Source organism: Cynocephalus volans, chromosome 8, assembly GCF_027409185.1.
Source record: "Cynocephalus volans isolate mCynVol1 chromosome 8, mCynVol1.pri, whole genome shotgun sequence".
In the NCBI taxonomy this organism is placed as follows: Eukaryota; Metazoa; Chordata; class Mammalia; order Dermoptera; family Cynocephalidae; genus Cynocephalus; species Cynocephalus volans.
The window spans coordinates 144,515,396-144,532,353 of NC_084467.1; the positions used below are offsets into that span (position 1 = coordinate 144,515,396).

Below are 16,958 nucleotides of genomic sequence, written 5' to 3' on the forward strand. Positions count from 1 at the left end.
GACAGCAGTTACCAATGAATAAGAGCAATAATTATGAGGCCTTTCAAGGTATCTGTGCTCAGAAACCCTGGACCAGTGCAGATGAAAAGCACAGCACCACAGTATCTGAAAGTGGCTACTGGAAGGAATGCCTTCACTGAACGAACAAGAACAGTTCGTGTTACTTTTGCTAACAGTATTAAAAGGACAAGTAATAGTTTATACAAGGGTACTTCAAAAAGTTAGTGGAAAAATGGAATTAAAAGATAATACAAATCTTTCCATGAACTTTTTGAAGACCCTTCTGTAAGTCAACTCAAAACTGATATACTTGTAACATATAAACATGTAAATAATATTGGTAACATGTTTATGTTTGAGTTTAGATAAGTAAACTTATTGACACTATAAATTATTAGTATTTCTCTAACCCTACTCTGAGGACCCTTGGCACTATCTGAATCGTGGAACTGTTCAATATTTTTGCCTGTGTTTCTACACCCTAAGATGTCCCCAAAATTCACTCCCTTGGTGTAAAATAAAAAGTAAAAAGAAAGGAAAATAGGCTGGCCAATTAGCTCAGTTGGTTAGAGTGTGAAAAAAAAAAAAACACAGTGGTGTAAAATTTTTAAAGATATCAAAATATAAAGATATTTGCAGCAATTCTAAAAATTTAAATTAAAATCAGATGAGAATATTTACATATTTTATTAAATTTTTACAATCAGTAATTATAATCAAATACACAATTATATACAAGTATTATATACATTTTGCCCAGACTTTTACATCACAGTACATAGTTTCCCTTAGAAATATTGTATACATTTATCACCAAACAATAAAATCCAACAACAGTAGTGTTACAGCACCTGTTAGTACAGACATCTTTTTCATAAATTACATCATAAGAAAATATACGGCTGTAAATTGGGCTTTTAAAAACGTCTTTTATAAAATCTGAACATACAATATTTCATTCACAGAATGTTTTTTTTCTATGTTCTGACTGAAGCCTTGTGCATAAAATGACCTGTTGGAATATTTACTAAATTCCACCCCCCCTCTAAAATTATAAGCACTATTTGAATTACTTATGCTGAGCTTTCTTTATGATGCATTTGGCATGGGGTTTGGTGAGAGAACAAATGATGGCTTTGCTATAAAAAGGGCTGTGTGATGGTAATTTAAATTTTTAAAAATTCTTAAGATTATTTATATTAGAGAAGTTAAAATCAGAGAGTGCACAATTTTTCATTTTACTCTCTAATACTGTGAAGAAAAGGGAAAAGCATAAGGTCAAAAAAATAATTTGTTCTGAATCAATTCTACTCTTTTCGTAAACCTATTATAGGTTAAAAAGAAAAAAGAAGACCAACCCAACAAAATAGCCCATCCCAAACATAGCAAATTACAATTCTTTCATACCTAAAACTTTACAGGAAAAGTATTGCAAATTAGGGTATATCATTTAAATGGACTTTTATAAGCAGAAAAAACTATAGCTATTTTATTTTTAGTAGGTAAACAAGTTAAGGTTTAAAACTTGAAAATACCTGAATTAAAAACTTATTCTAATATCTAACTTTTAACTTTCAGATAAAATCCTTACTTGATTCCAGGTTTGTAAACATTGTATAAATCTTTCTTAGTCAAACAATTTTATGGCTGTGGTGATCACTTCAGCTCTATTTCTAAGCAGTCAACATTTAACTGAGGTAGACCAGATGTTTCTAAATTCAGGGTCTCATAGAATCCCCTGAATCTTTAGCAAGTAAATAAAATGTCTATAAAAGGTATTTAAAAAAAAAAAAAAAAAAAAAACTAGTGCTGTTGGAATTTTAAAAATAAACTCAAAAACTTTGTGGCAGTATGTCAAACAAGTAAATGAAGGTAGAGAGTCAATTACAATGTTGGAGTTTTGGGGCCTAACATTATATCCTCTTTTCTTAACTAGAGAAAAAGTAAGTTTAATTCTTTCCGGGTAGTAAGTACAATGGGTTAAATTTTTTTCTTTTCTTTCTTTCTTTCTTTTTTTTTTTTTGAAGAATTTAGTTTTCTAAACACGTGAACAATTTGCTTCTACACTTCAATGAAAGGCAACACCTCCCCCTAACGGCCAAAGGAAGGAAAAGTGGTGGTAAGCTGGCTTTCCCTAGTGTGTTACACGATCCTGCATGCCATTAAGTTCTTCTTGTTGAAAAAAAATTATGTTGTTCCAGTAACTTAGAAAAGTTAGATTCAGACGACAATAGCTTTGCGCTACAAATACGAAATCAAATGAATGGATATAAGGCTTCTGTAATCAAAGTCTTAGAGGAACATCTGCTCCTTTTCTCCAAGCCCCAGTCCTAAAAATCAAGGCAAGTAATTAAGCTTCAGCTATTTTGGCAGCTTTGCGATTTAAGATGAACAATGCACTACGTCTATCCTTCCTTATACTGTATGTATTATAGTTCTATCTTCTTACACCAAATTTCACATGCACAGAGACTAAAAATATCCATTTTTGGTGTCAGGTTTAATTAAGGGCCAATAAAGGTCTTGTATAGCTACTCTTTTAATCCCCTTCCCCAAAGTGAATTCTCTACTAGATTACTCATTGACTCAATTATATTTAGCTGAAATTTTTGAAAACAGGTATTTATCCCCTTATAAAAGAATATGTTTACTTGGCATCTAAGACACACTGTACATGAATATACATAACTACAATACAGCACTGCTGTTCTTTAACAGCTCCATGTACAGTTTAAGTTCATCAGTACCTCAAAACCGTTTTAGGAAAAGGTTATTGTGTAATGTCATGGTAAACAGAAAGAAAATTCTCTCAAATATTCCTTTAGAACTGACTCAGATAAGTTTTAAAAAATAAATAAAATGATTAAAGCCATGATTTCAACTACAGGGCTGTCTACGGATTATCAAAAACAAAATTTTAAAAACTTAAATGTGGCCAGCAACAGACTGCCACCAAAAAGAAATGGAAAAAATTCCTCATTAAGCTATATGGCTATATGTAGTTGCCACTGTGTAAATTTTTTACACAGGCCACCACAGACTAATTTTCAAGTCCATATCAGAAGGAATATTTGTTTAAAAAAAAAAAAGAAAGAAAAAGCAAATGTAAAAACCATGATTCAACAGAAAATGTGACAGACTCCTTAGGTGCAACTTTAGAAACCAAAGTTTCAAAGAAGAAAAACGGCAGTTACCCTAGAAATATTAGATCACTACCACAGTTTTATCACGGCTCCATGAGACAGAAAAATGGAACAAAATCGCTGTTGGCGATACAGGCCTTGCGGCTCACATTGCACACGAACATGGGATGGAGTAAGGCTGATGGCTAGAGGTAACCACCTCTAAAAGAAATGAACTGGAAAAGATTTATAATCTACCCTACAAGGATACAATGCTAAATTCCATTTCAGAGTAGTCATAGCTTTCCCTATGGAAGGCCCAATGGGAAGTTCATATTGCAACATTATAGTTTCTTCCTTGCTCCACTTTTCAATAGTATACCGATTTCCACAATACATCATAAATGACCTTTTTACCTGGTCTCACTGATTAGTCTTTATGCAGAGAACTCACTGAGAAAGTACACTGGCTTCACCTTTGGTTTAAATGAAAAGGACATTGTTAAGAGGGGAAAAAATATCAAGTCATCTTGATCACCTGACACTGAATAAAGCACGTGAAAGTGATGAGCAGTCTGTTCTCATCATGAACACATTTGCTTCATAACCACTTAGGTCACTTCTAGTGTTTTTGTGAAGGCAGCGTCACCAGAATGCCACAATTCTCATACGCGTCTTTCCTAAAGAACCTCTAACCCCAAAACCAAGAAGCCAAGCTTCCTTTAATTAGAAAGCTATACAAACTCCTATTCCCCACTCCACTATTAACTGAATTTGTTTCTTGTTTATGCAGAAATCTGATTCCCAGGAATGCCCAGTAATGTTTCCCAGGCCTGAGGTGTTGCAGAGCAGTGCAATGCTGTCACTTGAGGGGAACTGTGAGTTTCCACACTTGATGGGACAGTTTTAAACCAGGTCAATTCTAACACAGCATGCTCCAGTTCCATATGATAACTATCCAGTCAGAACGTGGTTACTCATCACCATACTTAAAGCCTCCCATTAGAGAGCCTGCTTGGTATTAGGGTGTCTATTAACCACAGTTTAACTTTTCTTTTTAAATACCTACCACCATATTCTTTACAGAGTCATAGTTCATCCTTCTCCATCATTTCAAATGCTTCTAAATCTTCATTCCAGTCTGCTAATATGGAGTCTATAGGCTGGACCTTTTTACCCCAGCTAACATTTGGATTGGAATCCTCCTCAGTTTCTGATTGTTCCTGGTTATCTAAATCTGTACATTCACCATCAAGACTTGTAGTCTCACGGCTTTCTGTGGGATCAGAAGTCTGTTCAGAAGGGAAAACACTTGCAGCACTGTCTGTATCTGCTGGAGATAATGATTCTGGGTGAGAGTTTAGAGAACTTTCCTCAGGAGATTCTTGATCAACCAAATCAACCTCCTGAGAACGCGACGTAATCTGTTCAGCACTTTGATTCTGAGAATCATTCTCAGAGGATGGTTCTTCATTTTCTATTTCAGGATCTGTACAAGAAAGAAAGAAACTTAGTGCTACTTTCCCTCTCAAAAAACGTACTATTACACTTCAAAAAACATACTTGTTTTTGCAATAAAATGAGTAAATATAAAGTTATAAAGAGAATCATGTTAATGCAGAACAGTGAACATTAGCACTGAAGAGATGACTGACTTATAATAATGTAATTACATTTTTCTATATATTCATTTTGCAAAATGTACCAGAATTAGAAAATAAATGTTTTTTACTTATTTGGATAAATACTGAAAGGAATGACTAATAACTGATAAGACTGACTTCAATGGATATTAGTAAATGCCAAGAAATATACTAAACAATAATATTAAAATACACATAAATTTGCAATGTATGGCAAAAATTTATTAAATGCCAAGAAATACACTAAGCAATAATATTAAAATATACATAAATCTGCAGTGTATGGCCAAAATTTATTAAATATCTAAATTCAAGAAAGCTTGAATATGAGACCATAATAAATAAATATTTAAAGAGCATAATATATCATTGCTATATTATAAAACAATATTCCTTTGAACAGTGAAATTCCTACTCAGTAAGCTAAGAAGCAGCAGCTAACACAAGATTTTTGATGATTAAGGATATTAATGTGACCGATCAAATAAAATATTTTCACAAAGACAAGAACTGAGATTATTTACAAAACTTCTATTACTATAGGTCTATGAATTATAAGGTATAATTATTCTAGAATCCACTGGAAGGCTGAAGAGTAGGTTAAACCTCTCGTAATGAATATACCATGAAACCACTAGAGGCATTTTATTTAGGGTTCCTACAAGAAAGTGCTTAAATAACATCAACGCCCACATGCTACATCCTGTTCAGTCTTGGCCACTGCGATGTTGTCAGCAAGCAAACATCTCCCAAGTGTCCCCTGTGAATGGTGCTAGGGATAAAATGAGGAACAAAAACAAATACTATACCTGCCCTTATGGGTCTTATAGTTAGTCCAACTGGGGAAAAAGATATTTACAAATAATCACACAAAATAAAAAACACCTGTGACACATTATGAAAGCGAGACATGTGGTGTTAGAAAAGCGTATAGAAAGGAGATTTGAGGAGTTCCTTCAGAAAGTGACACTCAAGCAAAGATTTAAAGGGTAAGTAGAGTTAATTAATCAAAGAAGGGAGGGAAGATGGGCCTATTATAAAACCAGAAAAACTAAAGGAAATGGCACGCAGGAAGGTATGGGTAGGTGCATATATATTCACCCTGATTGGGCAGGATCAGCTGACTCAGGAATTTACCTCCTAAGGGAGCTTGAGGGTGGGAGTGGAGGTGGTTTGAAGAGTCCCCACACATTTTCTGTCTTCTAAAGTGTATTAGAGGTAAAATTTAATTAGACAATTAGGAAAACCGTGGTAGGGCCCCCCAAAAGCAGGGAGCTGTCTACTTAGAGCTTATTTATGCCAGGCTACCCTAAACTGAAGGAAGAACAAAAAGAAAAACTTCAAGTTTCTTTCTAGATTGCATCATTCTAGTTTAAAAGGATAAAAAAAGGTGTAGGGTTGTTTTTGTCTAGTAATGGAGATTGTGCTTGTGACTAAAATCTCCCCTAGGGTTATATATTATACAGTTTTATTTGGGAAATTTAGCTAATGCAATATAACAAGAAAACAGAATAATCAGTGTAAATATAGGAAAAAGAAAGATCAAATTATCTGTATTTTCAGATTATGTACTGAAACTCAAAGCAATTCTAATTTGAAAAATCATATATTTTTCATAATGAAAAAATTTAAAAACCTACAAAACAGAATTAAATTTATTATGAAAGATACAAGACCCATATTGCTTAATACTACAAAATCATAATGAAAACATAAAACAAGATCTGCTTAAATTTAAACATGTTTTCCTGCATGGAAAATATTAATATTTAACAACATCTTCCTAATTTATATGTAAAGCATGCAATTATATAATTCCAAAATGAATTCCATTTTTTACTGCTTCTTTTTGTTTTCATTTTGGAACCAGATACAGTTATTGTAAACTTCCTAAGGAAGAATACATGTCACAGACAAAAATCTAAAAAGAATCAGTGAGGAGAGAGTCTCCACATGAGACATTAAAATTTACTCAAAACATCCTACTCTTCTATTACTGGCACAGGAATAAACAAATAGATTAGTGAATCAGAAGAGCAAGTCTAGAAACAGATCTAACTATGTAAGAATATTTGATATGTGGCAAAAATGGTAGCTTAACTCAAGGAGAAATAGATGGTTTGCTTAATAAACGGTGTTTAATAACTAACAACACAATTGCAAAGAAAGTTAGACTCCTAACTTATTTTTTATTTTTTTTTTTTGTCGTTTTTTCGTGACGGGCACTCAGCCAGTGAGTGCACTGGTCATTCCTATATAGGATCCGAACCCGCGGCGGGAGCTTCGCCACGCTCCCAGCGCAGCACGCTACCGAGTGTGCCACGGGCTCGGCCCCTAACTTATTTTTTAAAATTTCCATGTGAACTGAAGAAAAATGTAAAAAACAGTAAAATTCTAGAAGAATATTTAGGAAAATATTATGTAAAAATAGGGTGGGGTGATCTTCTGAAGCAAAACACGAAGCCCAGGAGCCTTAATGGAGTTAATTAATATTTCTGATTACATAAAAATTTCAAATGAAAGAAAGTAACATAAAACCAAAAGATATGTTGGAAAAATTATGTATATACATGTATATGTGTATTATATATTATCTCTTTCTGTCTCTATATGTCTTTTTTAGATAACTTATAGGACCTCTGTGTCTATGTGTGTGTGTATAAATACAGGAAATGTATATACACACATAAATTAATAGAGAGGTCCCATGTTATTTAGAAAAGACACACAACCTTATTTAAAGAAGGCAAAGTATATGAATAGGCAGTTCAGAAAGAGAAAAGCAAATGAAAAACACCTACATAAAGGGAAATACGCTGACTAAAATTGAGGAGAAACTTTACTCTCATACCTTGCTGGAAGGGATATGAATTGCTACAACCTTTTTTGGAATGCAATTTTTGACATCTATTCAAATTAAAAAGACCCATATCCTTTTTGCCAGCATTCCATTTTAGTGAATCTTAAAATTCTAGAGAAGTATAGTATCAATATGTAAGAAGATATGTACAAGGATGTTTCCTACACCATTGTATATACTGGCAAATCAAACAAATAACCTGGAAATAATCTGGATGCCTAATAATGAAATGGTTAAGTATATTATGATATAGTCATACTGTAACATGTAATGCAACTTTTAGAAGAATAAGTTATGCTATCCTCCTAGCTTGGAGGAATGTCCTTAATACAGGTTTGACTATAAAAGGCAAGTTACTGAATGATATATATAATGTATCCTATTATTGTGAAAAGAAAAAAATAAAATCTGTACAACAGTCCCCCTTTATCTATGGTTTCACTTTCTACAGTTTCAGTTACCCATTGTCAACTCTGGTCCAAAAATATTAAATGGAAAATTCCAGAAAAAACAATTCATAAGTTTTAAATTGCATGCCATCTTGAGTAGCGTAATGAAATCCTGAGCTACACTACGGGATGTGAATCATCCTTTGTCCAGCATATCCATGCTAAGCTACCTGCCTCTTAGTCACTTAGCAGCCAATCAACTGTCAAGGTATTGCAATGTTTGTGTTCAAGTAACTCATATTTTACTTAATAATGGCCCCAAAATGCAAAAGTAGTGATGCTGGCATATTATTATAATGTTTCTATTTTATTATTAGTTATTGTTAATCCCTTATTGTATTGTGCCTAATTTATAAATTAAATTTTATCATAGGTATGTATGTGTAAGATGAAACTATATATATATATATATTATATTTATAGGGTTTGGTACTATCCAAGGCATCCACTGGGGGTCTTGGAACGTACCCGGTTCAGATAAGGAGAGACTACTGTAGTCTGGAAATGTATAAAGCACAGAGAAAAATATAAAAGATTACGTACCAAACTGTTAACATTCATTGGTTATTTCAGGAAGATAAAAGGAGATTATTTATTTAAGAACTTTTAATATACTCTGAAATTTTTAACTAATTATAAGTTTAATTTTTTTTTAAATTAAAAAAAAGTTTTTCAAAAGATAGCAATAATCACTCTATGAGGTGCTATAGGAAAGTCACCAACCAAATTCAAATGAAGGGGAAGAGAAAGAGAGGGAGGGAGGGGGAAAGAGAGAGAGAAGGATTTTGAAGAAGATACCCATTGAAGAAAATATTCCGGTTTTTACAAGCTCGGGAAATGGAGAACAAGAAATAGTGGCAGCAATCAGGATAAAAGTGGCAGTTAAAGAAGTACAAAAACACAGAAAGAAGTTAGGGTCTACCACATTGCTACAAATCTTCATTCTAAGGTGCCTGTTTTCACCAGTACAGGAGATCATAGTTCCAAGAGTGTAATGATTACCACATTAAATTCAGAAATGCTGTATCAGAAACACAGGAAGCAAAGCAAGAATGGAGAACGTTTTCAAGATACAAACAATAGAACATAAGTAAGTTTAATAATAAAAGGGAAAGGGAACCTTGGCAAAGATGTAGAGATTGGATGTTCTACAATCATTCACTCATTCATCTGTACATTCAGTGGTTAATGAGAAGCAGATAAAGAACTATACAATGTAATATAAATATCATAGTAGAACTATATTAAAAAAGAAGCCCTTAAATTTTAACTAGGAGAATAAGAGAAAGTTTCATAAAGAAGTTGGCATTTAAACTGGATATTTAGGATGGCTAAATGTTCTCAGAGGAAAAGGGTCATGGGGGTGGGGATAGAGATTTACAAGCTATTCCCAGAAAGAGAAAAGAGATATGAAAATGCAAAAATGCATAAGAAAACATGCTATGGCTGAAGAAGGGAAGGTTGGTATCGATTCTGCTGATAAGAATGTTTCAGATGTTCCTTTCCAGGCAAAGAGTCTATCTGCATACATACTAGATTTTTCTTCTCAGAATCAAATTCTTTCCAACACCAACCTAAATTCTAAGTTTCAACTCTAGGACAGATTCACCCCAACCAAGTTCAGTGGCGGATAATCTTAGGAAAAGTGACACTGCCTGATTTAAATCTTGAGAAGTTCAAAGGATGGGATCTTTTTTTCTTTCCCCCATTTTCTCAGTCTGCTTCTTCAGATAGACACAAATATAGGAGTAGCCCTAAAAACATCTGTCTATAGCCCTTAAGGCACTATACTGAAAGTCACAAGTATGACAGTGTATTAGAACTTAAAAATGCTGATTTTTTCCCCTTTAGAAATACTATTGAGAAAAGAAAATTGATTCTTAATTATAAATTGCTTTAATTTAGATCTAAAGGTAACAACGCATTGTTTTTTGTTTGTGGGCACAAGGTTGGAATTACTGAGTACCTATGTAAACTAAAATTTTGGAAAGATGAGACCCACAAGAGAGACAATATTGTAAGTTCTGTTCGGCAACATACTGTGGATAACTTAACTTTTAGAAGTCACTGCTTTGACCCAAGGAAGCCACATCTCCATTTGATAAATTACTGATGCTTTAGCTTCTGAAATAGAATGTGTAAATAAGATCCCTGAAAGTTTCTGCTAGCAATGGACTGTTTCAGATATGTCTATACTAATGGTTGGGACTTATCGGGATAAAAAGATGGCAGTGGACATGCGGGCTTGTTTGGGGGCTTCTATTTTCTGTATTAATATGTGGAAAGGACTGCTCAATCCTCACTGTGAGACTTTATAAGGAAAAATATTTGTGGAATGAGATTTTTAGAAAGGACAATCTGGAGGATATTTTACTGTTCAGATTTTAAGGATGTTACTGTTTGGTGTACTCATATAATTCCTACCTAGTACCAGTGATGGTGCAATAAGGCCAGACACATACCTGGGACACTGAAAAGGGGTACCTTCTGGGTCTTAGTCAGTGTTTCTCAAAGTGTAGCTAAGGAACTAGCTACATCACAATCCCGAGATGCTCGTTTAAAATCTGACATTCTGATCCCTGCCTTCAGAGACTCTGATTCAACATTTTGGAGAAGTCTACACTTACCAAGTACATAAGCTGATTCTGATGCTGGGGAGAAACACTGATGTACAGGACTAATTAATGATAACCACTACAGACTTTAACTTCTTAGGATATTATCCTAAGTGAATAAAGTAGCTGATTTCATAAAATTATTATCACTGATTTTTGTTACATTGATAAGTATTAACAATTATACTGTAACTTGTTGCTGATTTAGTTACTATAGCTGTACAGTTCTCAAGAGAGCTAATACACAAAAGGGGGGGTTTCAAGACCTTTTATCAAAAGATCACTCTGTAACAATCACAGTTCAATAAATGTATAGACTATCAAAACTTTTTTAAAAATATCATTTAAATAATGCCCTTTTACTACAAGGTCCTTAAGGGAATACTGTTCACCAAGAATTTTTTTCTAGTAGAACTGATCATTTATCATACCTCTTCTCTGGTATGGGAAGCACATGCTTTACCATAATCTTATGGTCTTAATTCCAGGCACCCCCCCCCCATATATGAACTTTTAAAACAAGTTAATATTTTAAATATTTTACACTGTCTTCAAATAAAAAGTAATCAAAAGTAATAAATGTTAAAATAGCAATGCCTTTGTTAGAGTGATTTTTGCATGGACATAAACTCGTGAATTCATCTATTATATGGAATGTATAATTAAAAGAATTTCTTATGACAGGTTCAATAAAGAATAATTATTATGGGATAGCTAACTAGACATGAAAATAATCTAATTACATTAAACCAGATATTATCATGGTATCCACTGAACCAAAATTATATATGTATGTGTGTGTACACATACATACATATATACATATATAAGTTAAGGCTTATTAATGCACAATACTTACTACTATTAATAATGTAGCTTGGAATCATTTTACCTTTTAATATTGATGCTGAAATCCCAATGGTAGCACAAAATGGGAAAAAAGCAAAGGCATTAAAGAGTTACCTGGAATAATAATTTGCCTAGGTTAAATGTGCCTAAAGGCATATGTGTTGGAAAAAAAATCCAAGTTGAGAAAAAAGGTCCCAGGAAAAAAAATTCAGGTTCATAGGAGGCTTTAAGAAGATCAGAAAACCTTTGTGTTCTGTTCTATCTATACATCCTACTCACTCACTCCACTGCTCTTAAATAGTTGACATTTCAAAGAATCTCAAAGAAGAAAAAAGCTATGCAAGAAGACAAAACACTGATTAGGCTAGCCTTAGACTATCACTAACCTTTTTTTTTTTTTTAAATGTCCTACTTGGAAGTTATTCTGAATTGAATCAGTTTCCTACATATCTGTCAACCCAGGGGATATAACAACCTTGTATAAATTATACTTCATTAAGGGGGATGGGAGGAGTATAGTTCTCTCTGTAGGTGTCTCCAGGAGGTAAGAAAAACTGCTACCACAAGAAGGATCACAGACTATGTCTTATGGCTCACTTTTCCTCATTTTTCCCCTATCTCTGGGTGTGAAACTATAAAAGAATACTAATAAGACCTTACATTTATATAGTAATTTGGGTTTCAAAGACCTTTCAAATTACTAACAGTTTGGCCTAGAGAGCACTATATACTTGCATGAATTAAGACAGTGGTAATTTGATTATAGGTGGCCTGGTGACATCACCTACTATCATACTGTATATAATACCATTCTACCCAATCTTTTCTTATTCCTTATTTAAAAAAAGTAAGATGCAGTATCGACAAAATAGAATGGTGAACATTTCTGGATGTTAAAATGACTTTTCCTGATACAGTCTTTTGTATTTTTATCAACTGCACAGAATCATGGCAAAAATTACAAATCACGTACAAAAATATAATTCTAAAAAACATTTTAACTCAGAAAATAAAGAAAATAAATGTTTCACTACTCTTACTTCCAAAAGAAAAATATATTTTGAAACCATCTTCTAAAAGTTTTGCCTATTTTACCAGTGAACCAAAAAAGATTTCTTTGTAACTCATTTTTGTTATTGAACTAATAAAATTAGTTCAATTTTAGTTCAATTAGTTAAGCTGCATAAAAAACAAAAGGTTTCTCCCTGTTACCTCGATCTTTCGCTTTGTCAGAAAGCAGCACTTCTACTTCCTCGTACTCCCGGACGGCGTCCAGTATGATACTTCCTTCTTTGCTGAATAAGAACAGCATGGGGATCTTGATGTCATCTGTATCCTTTCCATCACCTGCCATCTGGAACAGAGGGGCAGTATCACTGCTGCTCCCCTCATTGTCATCTAGACAGAAAATGAGTGCAGCAAACATCAAAACACTCCTCCGTGAAAAAGATCTATTTACCAATTGTGTCCGCATTCTCCTTGTTGAAAGAATTAATTTTATGCATCAAGAAACATAAAAACAAACATTATTTTTGAACCCAATTATTTTCCTTGAATTATTTCCTTAGGAAAAATTTCTAAGAGGCAAAAAGGTCAATGCTCAAAAAAGTTTACTGAAGTGCTAATTTATAATTGTGGACAACTGTAAACCATTATAAGTAAGTTATAATGAACTAGTTCATGGAACACAAACAAAAATAGAATGATATAATAATACACGAAAAAGTAGAACACAAAATTCTATTATTACAACTGTAAAAATTTCAGATGCTTATGGAAAAACCTAGAAATAAAAAAAATTCAAAGACTTGGATTATAGTGATAGGGCTATGAATGAATTTTTGTTAAGATTTCCTCTAATGGCATTAAATACCGTTTTATCAACTACAAATCAATAGTTCTTTTCTATATAATGCACACAAAGAATAATTATGACTACTGTGGTTTTTTCTCTACAAGCTGAATTAAACAGTATTGTTATTTTATGCTGGTTAAATAATAGCAGCAGGGGTACTACTTTTTTTTTTTAATTTAATTTTATTTTGTCAATATACAATGTGGTTAATTATTGTGTCCCATCACCAAAACCTCCCTCCTCCACCCTCTCCCCCCTCCCTCCCAACAATGTCCTTTCTGTTCACTTGTCATATCAACCTCAAGGAATTGTAATTGTTGTGTCTTCTTCTCTCCCCCTCCAACTTATTTGTGTATTTATTTATTTATTTTTAGCTCCAACAAATAAGTGAGAATATGTGATATTTCTCTTTCTGTGCCTGACTTGTTTCACTTAATATAATTCTCTCTAGGTCCATCCATGTCGTTGCAAATGGCAGTATTTCATTCTTTTTTATAGCAGAGTAGTATTCCATTGTGTAGATATACCACATTTTTCATATCCACTCATCTGATGATGGACATTTGGGCTGGTTCCAACTCTTGGCTATTGTAAAGAGTGCTGCGATGAACATTGGGGAACAGGTATACCTTTGACTTGATGATTTGCATTCCTCTGGGTATATTCCCAGCAGTGGGATAGCTGGGTCATATGGTAAATCTATCTGCAATTGTTTGAGGAACCTCCATACCATTTTCCATAGAGGCTGCACCATTTTGCAGTCCCACCAACAATGTACGAGAGTTCCTTTTTCTCTGCAACGTCACCAGCATTTATCATTCACAGTCTTTTGGATATTAGCCTTCCTAACTGGGGTGAGATGGTATTTCAGTGTGGTTTTGATTTGCATTTCCCGAATACTGAGTGATGTTGAGCATTTTTTCATGTGTCTGTTGGCCATTCATATATCTTCCTTTGAGAAATGCCTATTTAGCTCTTTTGCCCATTTTTTAATTGGGTTACTTGTTTATTTTTTGTTGTAAAGTTGTTTCAGTTCCCTGTATATTCTGGATATTGATCCTTTGTCAGATGTATATTTTGCAAATATTTTCTCCCACTGTTGGTGGTCTTTTAACTCTGTTGTTTCTTTTGCTGTGCAGAAGCTTTTTAGTTTGATATAATCTCATTTGTTTATTTTTCCTTTGGTTGTCCATGCTTTTGGGGTCATATTCATGAAGTCTGTGTCCAGTTCTACTTCCTGAAGTGTTTCTCCTATGTTTTCTTTAAGAAGTTTTATTGTTTCAGAGTGTATATTTAATTCTTTAATCCATTTTGAGTTGATTTTGGTATATGGTTAGAGGTATCAGTCTAGTTTCATTATCCTGCATATTGATATCCAGTTATACCAGCACCATTTGCTGAAGGGGCAGTCTCTTCCCCAGTGTATAGGCTTGGTGCCTTTGTCAAAGATCAGATGGCTGTAGGTGTGTGGGTTGATTTCTGGATTCTCTATTCTATTCCATTGATCTGTGCATCTGATTTTATGCCAGTACCATGCTGTTTTGGTTATTATAGCTTTGTAGTATAGTTTAAAGTCAGGTAGTGTTATGCCTCCAGCTTTATTTTTTTTGCTCAGAATTGCTTTGGCTATGTATGGTCTTTTGTTATTCCATATAAATGTCTGGATAGTTTTTTCCATTTCTGAGAAAAATGTCTTTGGAATTTTGATGGGGATTGCATTGAATTTGTAAATCACTTTGGTTAGTATGGACATTCTCACAATGTTGATTCTTCCAATCCAAAAGCATGGGATATCTTTCCATCTTCTTGTATCCTCTCTAATTTCTCTCAGTAGTGGTTTGTAGTTCTCATTATAGAGATTTTTCACCTCTTTGGTTAACTCAATTCCTAAGTATTTTATTTTTTTGGTGGCTATTGTAAATGGGCAAGGTTTTTTGATTTCTCTTTCTGCATGTTCATTACTGGAGAATAGAAATGCTACTGATTTTTGTGTGTTGATTTTGTATCCTGCTACTTTGCTAAAATCATTTATCAACTCCAAGAGTTTTTTTGTTGAGGCTTTAGGCTGTTTGATATATAGGATCATGCAAACAGGGACAGTTTGACTTCATCTTTTCCAATCTGGATGCCCTTTATTTCCTTCTCTTCTCTGATTGCTCTGGCTAGTACTTCCAACACTATGTTGAATAGGAGTGGTGAGATTGGGCATCCTTCTCTAGTTCCTGCTCTTAAAGGAAAAGCTTTTCCCCATTCAGGATGATATTGGCAGTGGGTTTATCATATATGGCTTTAATTATGTTGAGATACTTTCCATCTATACCTAACTTATAGAGAGTCTTTGTCATGAATGAGTGTTGAATTTTATCAAATGCTTTCTCAGCATCTATAGAGATGATCATATGGTCCTTGTGTTTGATTTTATTGATATGGTGTATCACATTTATTGATTTGTGTATGTTGAACCAACCTTGCATCCCTGGGATGAATCCCACTTGATCATGGTGTATAATTTTGCATATGTGTTGCTATATTCTGTTAGCTAGTATTTTATTGAGAATTTTTGCATCTATATTCATCAAGGATATTGGCCTGTAGTTTTCTTTTTTAGTTGTATCTTGACCTGGTTTTGGTATCAGGGTGATGTTTGCTTCATAGAATGAGTTTGGGAGAACTGCCTCTGTTTCAATCATTTGGAATAGTTTGTAGAGAATTGGTGTCAATTCCTCTTTGAATGTTTGGTAAAATTCTGCTGTGAATTCATCTGGTCCTGGGCTTTTCTTTGTTGGGAGCCTTCTGATAACACCTTCAATCTCTTTTATTATTATTGGTCTGTTCAGATTTTCTACATCTTCTTGGCTCAGTTTTGGTAGCTTGTGTGTGTCCAGAAATTTATCCATTTCATCCAGATTTTCAAATTTGTTGGCATATAGCTGTTTATAGTAGTCTCGAATGATTCCTTGTATTTCAGATGTATCAGTTGTAATATCACCTTTTTCATTCATTTCTAAGTTTTGTTATTTGGATCTTCTCCCTTTTTTTTAGTTAGCCATGCTAATGGTTTGTCAATTTTATTTATCTTTTCAAAAAACCAACTTTTTGATTTATTGATCTTTTGTTTCATTTTTTGGGTTTCAATTCATTAAGTTCTGCTCTTATCTTAATGATTTCTTTCTGTCTGTTAACTTTGGGTTTGGATTGTTCTTGTTTTTCTAGTTCTTTAAGATGAAGTGTTAGGTTGTTCACTTGCTATCTTTCCATTCTTCTGTAGTAAGCATTTAATGCGATAAATTTCCCCCTTAGTACGGCTTTTGCAGTATCCCACAGGTTTTGGTATGACATATCATTATTTTCATTAAATTTCATAAAATTTCAATAAATTTTTTCATAAATTTTGTTTGATACAATTTCAATAAATTTTTTGATTTCCTATTTGATTTCTTCTTGGACTCATATGTCATTAAGTAGAATGCTGTTTAATTTCCATGTGTTTGTATAGTTTCCAAAATTTCATTTATTATTGATTTCTAATTTTAATCCATTGTGGTCTGAAAAAATACATGGGATA

General features: G+C 33.4%; 1 protein-coding gene across 1 annotated transcript in view; it reads right to left on the minus strand.

Moving 5' to 3' along the window:
• Positions 1–671: 671 nt before the first annotated feature.
• Positions 672–16,958, minus strand: part of EDEM3 (ER degradation enhancing alpha-mannosidase like protein 3) — a 72,232-nt gene continuing 55,945 nt past the window's right edge. Inside the window, exons 19-20 of the mRNA XM_063105301.1 lie at positions 12,751–12,936; positions 672–4,611 (exon numbers count right to left, since the gene is read on the minus strand). Coding sequence (XP_062961371.1) covers positions 4,211–4,611; positions 12,751–12,936 — 587 coding nt within the window. The 3' untranslated portion in view covers positions 672–4,210. The remainder of the gene's footprint in view (positions 4,612–12,750; positions 12,937–16,958) is intronic.